At 43.3% G+C, this 10618-nt stretch overlaps 1 protein-coding gene across 3 annotated transcripts; it reads right to left on the bottom strand.

The window, feature by feature from the left end:
- Window positions 1–214: 214 nt before the first annotated feature.
- LOC123080459 (mitochondrial thiamine diphosphate carrier 2) lies at window positions 215–7338 on the bottom strand. 3 transcript variants are annotated; one of them, XR_006438436.1, is made up of 8 exons: window positions 7063–7332; window positions 5781–5897; window positions 3987–4098; window positions 3582–3709; window positions 2248–2400; window positions 1599–1736; window positions 743–1136; window positions 215–553 (listed from the first exon to the last, which is right to left on the bottom strand). XR_006438436.1 is itself a non-coding variant. In XM_044503387.1 (8 exons), exons 2-8 carry the CDS (start codon window positions 5852–5854, stop codon window positions 526–528), a joined length of 822 nt encoding a protein of 273 aa, XP_044359322.1. In that variant the 5' UTR covers window positions 5855–5897; window positions 7063–7338; the 3' UTR covers window positions 215–525. The 3 variants fall into 3 exon arrangements, 2 of the variants coding, with proteins under 2 accessions (XP_044359322.1, XP_044359321.1); XM_044503387.1 differs by having other exon boundaries at window positions 940–1136; window positions 5789–5897; window positions 7063–7338; XM_044503386.1 differs by having other exon boundaries at window positions 940–1136.
- Between the last annotated feature and the right edge of the window lie 3280 nt (window positions 7339–10618).

Raw genomic sequence — 10618 nt, 5'->3', positions numbered from 1 at the left:
GTACCAAATGCAGGTTGCAGGAGTGAACCTCTTGGCAGCGCGCAGGCTTGCGTATTCATAGCGACTCACTTCCAGTCTTCCACGGTACCGAGCCATATGCTAAAACATAACCAACACAACAAAGCAAGCAAATGGCTTAAACAGATACAAATGCAACCGCAGATCAACGAAGATAACAGTTAAGTGAAAAGCAGTCAAGCGTACGATGATCGCATCTCAACAAAAATGCCTGCTGCTCTTGACATTCATCACAAGTCACAGGCTCTATATCAGTTTTACTCAGCCTCACTGTTACAGCTCAAGGAATGCACTACCACGACATTAGGCGATGGGGGGCAAAAAAATTAAGGGAGAGAAAACGGCAAAATAGCTCGCTCTATGTGTAAGGCTTTACAGGTATCAACTCTCAACGAATGATCGTATGCACTTTCCTTCTCCATCGACCTTGCGGTCTCCAAACAACTGAAAGTTCCCGCTGATGACGAGAATGCGGGTGCTGTTAGCTCCTTTATCCAATTGAAGGACTCACTCAACTCCGGCCTTGGCCCCTATCCTGTAAAACAATTTCAGATTTAGTAACTTGCATGTGTAACATGATGCACATGCAAGAAAACTGTAACAGCATATTTGTAACAGCATGCCTGGCTGAGTAGATACTTAGCAAGGCAAATGCTTAATCATGGATTTGACTTCTATTTTGAGTAACTTGGGTTATTTTCAAAATTGCATGAAAGAAGCTTACAAGTATAAATGATCCGGCTGGTTTTGTAGGCTCCCAAAATCTTGAATTGGCTGCAAGATCCAAGGGAAATGCAGCCTCTTCCAGACACAAATCCATTTACTAATACAGATGCCGAGAAGGACTATGGACAATTCAAAACAAATCGAGGAGAGAAAGAATACTGCATGGCGATCTTTCACATGAGTAATGACTCTAACCAGTCCGAGATGTATTCGTAGGCCACAAATGTCACTGCACCAGCAGGAGCCGATTTCACCACCGATGGGAAAAGCCCTTTATAGAGGCCTCCAAACCCCTCCTTAACAACTATCTCTGTTAGGGCATGGTACATGCCCTTGTATGTGCTGCTCTCAATCCGCGCCCCATACCTTGGATGACGTTTTAATCCTTCAATCTACAAATTGTTGGAAGAAATGTTAGCTCCAAAATATACCAAGGACTCGGCATTGTCTCACAACCATACCCAAGTGATTCATATGCACATCCAAATAGGCTAGTACTGAACTGGAACAGAGTGTCCACCACAAAATAGGGCATGCGCATATTGGCACAAAACATACCCTAGTGAAAATAGGGGCACTAAGAGAGAAGATATTCTGACAGAGAAATGACATGATTAGGTAAAAACAAGATCAAAGCGTCATAGGTAAATCATGCACAAGCCCAACTTCATTGTATGCTAGGTTTTCACTGCAGAGTACAAATCAGGTGAAGTGATCAGCATGCATGAAGCCCAATATTCATGTTATTAGTGATCAGTTCTTATAACTATCATAATACAGCTTGATTTCATCAGATGGGGTTTATTTCATGAAACGTATGGATGAGAAAACAACAAATTTTAATGACCAATTACCTGGAATCTTTTCTTAACAACATCAAGTGGGTGACATGCAGCTTTTGAAAATGTTCCAGCTGCGAATCCACAAAGAAATAGCTGGAAGCTTGATGCCGAGTCATCCTCCTCAATTCCATATCTGTATCTATTCCATGACTATGGGAAAAAATTGCGGTCAGGGAAGCTTAGCGTAACAATTCAGAGACACATACTAATCAAAGTTAAGAAAAAAATCAAGTGTAATTTCTTATGAAGAAACAAGCCTACAACAACAACAACAAAGCCTTTAGTCCCAAACAAGTTGGGGTAGGCTAGAAGTGAAACCCATAAGATCTCGCGACCAACTCATGGTTCGGGCACATGGATAGCAAGCTTCCACGCACCCCTGTCCATAGCTAGTTCTTTGGTGAAAACAAGCCTGTCTTGAATAAATTGTTACAACACCAGTAGTTTCTTGTTACCTATATGAGCATGCCATATACTTTATGTTTCATAAAAAATGCATTTCTTGGTACCTCAGTATCCCATATTCTAGAAGGATAACAAACTAAGGAAAGAGTAGAACATCTAATACAATCATATGATAAAACTCGCAGCTGAGATCATCTATAGATCATCTCAAAATCATTGTAGGGTACATGTAAAACGGTGAGTTTAGCTTTGTTACCATCATTGAACGTTTGAAAGTGTCGTATGAACCAAACTGCAAGCCAGCATATGGTATAATTTCAACAAGAGTTGGAGTTAAACCAGCATACAGCCCTCGAACACCACGAGTTTGAACTATATCAACAAGTGCAGACCGCATATTGGGGTAAACCTACAGAGAAAAATACAACTTTGTGTGAATCAACAAGAAAGCATCACGATAGAATTGTCAACTCAAGAGTATCCATCAAGCAGTTGGCTTACAATGATTGTGCAAAAAATCAATCACAGGGAATAAGTGCATAGTAATATAATGTGTACACTTGATATTTGTATTCACATGTGCATCTCAAAAAGTACAAAATTATAGAACACACACACAGCTGCAAAAAAACATGTAAGAGCATGATCACGCATGGTCCAAAAAAGACGAGTGTAATTGTATTTTGTTATTGCAGTTATAAGATTTATTGTATTCCATACTGTGAATAAATTTATGAATGAAAAAAGCTCATATTATGAATTAAAAATATCGGTTTTTATTTTAGAATCACATACACAAATCAACATTGTACACTGAGCCTAGCTCAGTTGGTGGGAGGTGTGGGTATACACCCCCAACTCAGGTTACAGTCCTCTCTACTTCAGAATTGGGTGCTATTTCTTCTTAAGGAAAGAATAATAATATCTTTGCTCCTAGGTGTTCTCATTTAATAATTTATCAATGTTCTATCAAGTTCTGTACAGAAGATAAATTCTCTGTTCAAGGCTACCTTGAAGGCTTGAACTGTTGCTAGCACAAAATGATTTGCCATGTACTCCCTCCGTCCCAAAATAAGTGTCTAAACTTTGTACTAACTTTAGTACAAAGTTGTACTAAGCTTGAGACACTTATTTTGGGACAGAGTGATATAACTGAACAACAATTTTTTTGTGCAGATAGTTGACACTTGATGGAACACAAAACTAAAAAAAGATCAGAAAAGAAGAAAAAAATGAAAAAAAATGAAGCCTGGGCTTCATGACAAAACCAAAAGGTGCAAGGGGAAGTCCATTGTGTTGAAAATGAAACTGAATGAAACTCTACTGTAAAACAAAAGGATTCAACTTCAAGCAATCTAACAATGATATACCCATATTATGAGTAAAGTGAGTACTAACTATCGGCATGGAGGTAAAGTACAGAAGTACTACAAATCACTGCAAGTACTCAAGGTAAAGATAGATGACCAATGATCTAACTATAATCTTGCAAAATCAAACTAGTGGCACCATAAGTTTGCAACTAAGTTTAAATGTTCACACTCCAAGGAAACAAACAGTTCCAGAAATCACAAATAAGATCAGATTTACCTTCGGTTCACCCTGTGACGCAAGAATAGTTCTGAGAAGGTCAAATGGATATGATCCTACAGTTGCTGCACTTCCTGCGATAGCCCCGCTTACGTAAGACAAGTAAGGACTTAAGTGCAGATGATCCTCTGGAAGAAACAATAGACCAGATAAGTACTAAAGAGATGTGAGAAATCATATTAAAGCTTCAGTTCTGAAACATGGATTTGAACATTTATCATTTCACTGAGATGAGATTCCCAAATAGCAATATAATTCTGGGAGTATCAAATTTCATAATGTATCAGTTGTACAAATTAAAATTTTGGGTAAACTATTATCTACTGCAAGCACTTACAAGGTTCTAGGATGACATTTGTAATTGATTTTAAAATATAGACCGAAAACCAAGCTGAAACGGCATACCTGTTCTCGATGAACCAGATGCAAATGTTTTTAGCTTGTGTAGAACTGTGAATTGTATAGCTGTATATGGCATATACATAAACAAGGCTGGAACATTTCCTCTCCAGAATCCCTGAAAGATCAGCATCTTGCACAGTAAGAGCATATTTCACAGAATTGTTTTAGATGGACTATTTAAATCAAACATAGAGCATGCATAAACCCAAGGTAAATAAACCAAACGAAGTGCCGGGGGCGACAAAGAAGCAAATTAGATATCAGAATAGAAATCTAGGGAATAAACACTTCCCAAAAAAGCCAGCAACCAATGACATCACCTCATGAGTAAAAGCAATATTAACACTACATGTCAGCCATTTGATATATTCGTGGAGAACTGATGGATTGAAGATTCGTCACAAGCAGCCAGACAACATTTCGGGCGCCCCACCTCAGGAGACGTGAAGCAGATCAGCAATGATGAGGTCTTCTGAGCGTCACTGAGCCACGGCTGCACGTCGTCAAGAGGGAGGGAGGAAGGGAGGGGGGGGGGAGACTTCTGCGCCTCGCTGAGCCGCGGCTGCACGTCGTCTAGAGAGAGAGACGGGAGAGTACATGGCAGTTGGGACCACTGATTACGAGTCGAGGGACTAGTCGACAGACTAGTCTACGAGTCGCAACTTGAGTGTCGACTACAAATCTCGTGTAGACTACTTGGTCTAGTCGAGCAGTCGACAGACTAGTCATACTAGTCGAGCTATTTGAGTCGAGCGACTCAAAATTTTGAGGGGATAAGTCACCCAGCCTGGCCGGAGCTCGTGCTCGGGCGGCAGCCATGGCTGTGACATGTAAGCGCGCGCGGCCCTGAGACGAGAGAGAAGGAAGAGAGATAGAGGAGAGGAGAGGAGGAGGCATGGAGGTGGTCGGCAGCAGGGGCCGGGGCCGGCGGAAGGCGGCTGGAGGCGCGGGTCGCGCACGCGTGCTCCCGTGTGTGATGGTGCTGGCAGCGGCAATGGGATCGATCGGGAGCTAGGGTTCCAGTGACGGGAGCTAAGTAGGCCGGCCACTTGGGCCCAAATGGGCCAGCTGGGGGGTGTTGTGTGGTGCTGGGCTGGGCCTGGCGAGCGTTGCCTAACACTTCTGGTTTTATTGCATACTGTACTGTTTATATATACTACATACTACTACTAGTTATTAACAATAGTTGAGTACTACAGTACCATGTCGACTAGTCCAGCACTAGTCTAGACTAGTCAGGATTAGTCTATGAGTCTCAACCTAGGAACGACTCGTCGACTCGTAAACCTTGGTTGGGACATACAGGTAGACTAGTAAAAAACTCACGTGGCACCAGAAACGCCACATCAGCCCGGACATACAGGCCCAGGTAATCAGATTCGCTGTCAAAACGCTCTCAGCCCAGGAACAGTATTATTTCATGACCCAGCCCCCAAAACGGTAGTTCTTTGTTACCACTTCCCCGAATGTGGTCGTTTTTTGTAATTTACTCGTTAAATTAAGACCCCACCAAGAATTGGATCAGTCCACTAAATACTGATCATAGCAGTTAGCATTGTTCCATACCGACTATAGCATTGGACTCCCCTCCCCAAGCATAATTTACAACTAAGAACTAACATGACTGTAACGCTCAATTCTAGGCCCATGTTCAGCCTGGTAAGATTCATAGAACAAACCTCACAGATAAATATTAAGGCTGAGATTTAGCATGAGAAAACAAGTTAATGATCACTAGTCCATGGACAAGTTTCTCTAAATAAAGCATGAGCTGAGTGTTTGAAGAAAAGCAGATACCGGCAAACCTTCCTCTCGTAGAATATCTTTAGTTGCTTGCATAAGTCCAGTGTACTTGGAAGGTCCATAGACATCCCTCCGAAGTACACCCCATTTTGCCGTCGGCTCTAATTGAACCTGAAAAAGGCATTGAAGAGCATATCAGTAACCAAAATATGATTACAGATTGCTACAGTTAAGCTGCACCCAACACAATTATGAGTGCTTCAATACAACGGTCAAGATTTAGAAAACAAGTCATAAATCTAGTGAAGAAAACACATCGGAAAATACTATTCTGCCGTATAAAGAGCGTAATCAGTAGGTATCTAACTAAAATAGATTCCACCATATTCCAGTCGCTGACAAATAAGACCCCTAAAACACAATCAACCAAAACTCCCACAAAATTATCATCCGAGTTTATGAAACAGTGTTCAATCCAAAAATGGTGATGTAATACGAAACATTTGCAAACGGATAGGTAGATCGTTCTGGAATCAAAGGTGAACAACCCACAAACAGAACAGTAATAAGAAGTGGTATTAAAAAGGTATACAAAACAGGAGGCAGCTCTTCAGCATCCCAAAGTGTTAAGATAGCTCCTAGAGTGCTACATTTTCCCTCCAAGGAAATCCTTAAGGGTAAGGAGTGGCAGCATTACATAAGCTCGTCACAAAGTGGTTTACCGGAGTGATGCTCCAGAAATACTGATTCTCGCAGTACCTTCAAACATCATAATTCAACACCAGTTCTGACACGGGTTCGTTAGCATCAAACTGAGCACTAAAGGATTCAAACAGTGACGCCCAGGTCCGCTAAACAGTAGAGAATTATTCGAAACCCCACCATGCTTGCTCGAACAACAAAACAGCCCCCAAAATTTCCTCATAGCAACGGTTAACTAAATTGTGGGCGTGTGCTCCCAAATGGCCGAAATGCACCCGCAAAATTCCCCAAACCAGGCAGGCTCCCCCACGCTCGTCGCGAATCCACGCAGACGCGGACACCCGGGGCCTCCTGACGCCCCTCGGCCCCGATTTCCCGGAGACAAACGAATGCACGCGCGAATCCGCATCCTCCAGCGCACGCGCAATCGCTACGGCTTCCTACCCGAAACCACGGAGATTCTCCCGAACATCCCCAGCCTGGCAACCCGACGAATTCGCGGCTACCGGCTCCCAAATTGAGCGACGGGGAGGCAAGCCGCCCGACGAATTCGCGGCTACCGGCTCTCGAATTGAGCGACGGGGAGGCAAGCGAAACTGGAGGGTGGGGGTCGGGGGGAAGGGGAGGGGTGGACCTGGAACCGGATTTTGATGACGTCGAGGGGGGAGGTGACGGTGCGGGAGATGCCCCCGGAGATGGCGCCCGCGGCCGTGTCGACCAGCGCCCGCCGCGTCTGCGACGGCTCCTCCGCCGCGCCCGCGCCCGCACCCATGGCGACGGCGGCGACGCGACGCGTGAAGGGACGAGGGGGCGGGGCGGCTTCCGGGTTCTGGCTTCTGGGAAGGAGGCGGCCAGGTCTCTCGCCTCTCTCTACCTTTTGGCTCTTGGGACGGTGGTGGGCGGGCGGGCGGGCCAGGTTTCCGTTTCCGCTCGGGAGAAGACGGTATCTTTGTAGTGATCCATAAATCGCGCGCTTTCTTTTTCAGTTTCCGCATTTCTGACCCCTTTTGGCCCGAGCTCGTATCAATCTGTGGTCTCTAATTTTGACCCCAGCCCAGCCGAGCCCCGTCGTTGAATATTACTACTATCATTGACTTTTGGTCCCTTTTCAATCAAAATTCAGGCGCAGAATCTCTCACCGCCGTCCCTTTAGTGAAATTTGATTGGTCGTGGGGGGTGACAACGGATGCATTGCTCTCTGATTGGTCATGCTGAAAAAGAAAAGGTGCATATTCACTGTTAGAGAGAAGAAAAAAAGGAGTGTGCCTTGTTCCCCCTCCAAAAAGGAGGTGCACCCATCTTATCTCTGCTGTTGAGTGCGGAGTGCCGCCTAAAACGGCTCAAGCAAATGCTCGTTTTTTTTCTTTCCTTTTTTCTTTTCTGATTTGATGATTTGAGGACTCGTGAGAGTCAGACGACGCACCGTGGACCTCGTGTATGATGGGTCGTGGACCTCGTGGTCTCGTGCATGCGATTTTCTTTTTACTACTCTTATTCTTTTGATGAGGAGGATGCATGAGATATTCTGGAGGCGACGTGGCTGCGGATGCTAGTGCTCGGCGATGGCGCTCGCGTCGCGTGCCAAACTTCCTGTGGGGACTGGGGCCGCATGCTCCAAAAACATAATATAAGTACGTGTCACTCTCCGGGAGGTCGACTGATTTGCATTGCTACACCGGAACCGGAACCTCGGCGACATATGCCGTGGTTTGCCAAATTCGGGCGTTTCATCGCGTTGGTTTAGCCGACTTTTCTGCCCAACGAACGGATGTTATGGTGCCGAGCGCTAGATCTTTCGCCGCGCACCGTCGAATGTGCCGTCGTTTGTTGCTTGTGCCCCCTCCCCGAGTGAATGGTCATGGACGCGTCGTTTTTTTATGTAAGACGTATTATTTTCGGCACGATGAATAAGGCACAGATTTATAGACATGTTGAGACAAAATTATACTTGGCAAATTTGTTGGTTAGTAGCAAGTAAATCAGTTAGTCCAGAAAAAGTAAGAGATACATGCAATCGACAGAAAAATATTTTCTTTTTTCTAGATACAAACAATCAGGAGATAGATATTTTTCCCTTTTTTTGAAGGGCTGACAAGGGAATTTTGAGGAATTAAAAAATTGCAATTTACATTCTGGAATTTTATTAAAAAATAAATACACCTTATATAAAGTAACGGAGGGAGTAAATATCATTTCTACACATATTGCCTTGTAATAATCCGTAAGAAAACTTATACTAATAAATAACATTTTTTACACGTATTGGTGGGAGGGGGTGCACCCGTTCGTGTCAATGTCTTTAGCCGGTGAAATGGGCACTGAATAGGATTTGGACGCTCGCTCGATCTTTGCCAGCCCGGTCGTTGGTTCTCCTAAAAAAAGCACATTCGTCCGTTGACCATTTGACCACTAATCATTTTACCCCAGTTGACCTTTGAATTTTCAGAATTTTGGAAAAAAATCTCAAATACATAAAGAAGTTCAGGGGTTGGTTTTTTCACAAAATACAAAAAAGCTCGCAAATTCGAAATGTTCGTGAATACAAAAATAGTTCAGGAATTTCAAAAAAGTTCATAAACTTAAAAAATGCATTTTAACACGAAAAACATTTGTGGATATTGAAAGAAGTTCACGAATACAAAAAGTTCACATATTTGTAAAAACAAATCAAAAATATGAAAAACACTTCATTGATTGGAAAAACAATTCATGGATCAAGGTAAGTTTATGAATTTTAAAATAAAAAGTTCATGAATTCGAAAAAGATCATGAATTTGGAAAAGTTCACGAGTTTGAATAAAAAGTTCACGAATTTGGAAAAAAAATCGTGAATTAAAAACAGAAAAAGATTCACGAGTTTGGATAAAAAGTTCACAAATCTGTTTGATTTATTGTGCATTTTATGTTTGTCTTAAATCAAACTTTTGACCATAGTTATAGAAAAATATTAACATCAACAATGTCAAATTAATACCATTACATTCATCATTAAATATATTTTTATATCGTGAATAACATTTTTGAGTAGTATAACATATATAATTGATATTGTAAATGTTTATATTGTTTTTGATAAAACTTGTATGCAGACTAAATACAAAAAAGTGAGTATTTGAAGCCCGTTAGCAATGACTGCTTAGCAGGAACATTGTTTTCTAGTAAAGTGTTTCCTCACCAGTCCCACATATATTATATTATTCTAACTATTAGTTGACTTATTCCGCCAAAAAAAGATATGTGAGCTGACTTCCACTTGAGTAGTGGACTAGCACCCAATGACACCCTGTCATGCGCATCACAACAACAATCAGTCTGGCACGAGCCACCAGGGATTAAGAGCAAAATTATCCAACAAAAGGAAGTATAATGACAAGTTGTTTTAGGGAACATACAAAATGAATCCTTGTGGCATCAATACTTTTGCACAACTTTATGCCGTCTACGGAGGACCGTAGACAGTGGTGGAGACAAAGGGGGACCAGGGACCCTGGCCCCCCCCCCCTAACATTCTTGACTTAAGGCTAACATCCATGTTAGTAGTGCTTAGTTGATGTATAAAATGACGTATTTTGACAGGCCGGCCCTCCCCAGCAAGACTTTAGAACACTCGGCCACCCTCATATGATTTTCCTGGCTCCGCCACTAACCCTAGACCCCACATATCAGCGACAATATGATGTAGTATCAACGTCGTGGTGTTGAGGTTGGTCGAGGAGTTGTTGGTTGTTGTTGCTCGCGGACCTAGAGATCCGGCGAGGTTTGGTTCCCCTTGCGCGGTCAACAGGGCGATGACGACGGTCATGTGATGTGGGGATCCCATCCTTGGGCCCCATTGTCGTCGTACGACGTTCCATACAATGGCTGGACAGATGGGGTAGCTGCCAGGCTGCCCGAGCTACAATGGCTGGACAGATGCGCTCGCGGAGTTTTCTCCTATAAAAAAGAGCCAACGAGGGTTAGCCCTTGGGTTGGTCTCATTTGCCCTCTTTGCGACATGGTGGTCCGACTGGATCGAAGGTGTAGACTTCCCGCCCGTCATCAATTTGTGCGCGTATCCAAGGGCACTTGCCAGCTCGAGGAGGGAGCCATGGTGATGGCGGGGACACGGTGAATCTGTCTCCAGGGACATGTTTGTAGTTTCCTAACTTTCCGGGGGTGTGTTGTACCACCGCATAAATTCAACATGTCTG

This window comes from Triticum aestivum, chromosome 3D, assembly GCF_018294505.1.
Source record: "Triticum aestivum cultivar Chinese Spring chromosome 3D, IWGSC CS RefSeq v2.1, whole genome shotgun sequence".
Lineage (NCBI taxonomy): Eukaryota > Viridiplantae > Streptophyta > Magnoliopsida > Poales > Poaceae > Triticum > Triticum aestivum.
The sequence above is the reverse complement of the archived record's forward strand: the minus strand, read 5'-3'. Positions and strand labels throughout refer to the sequence as shown.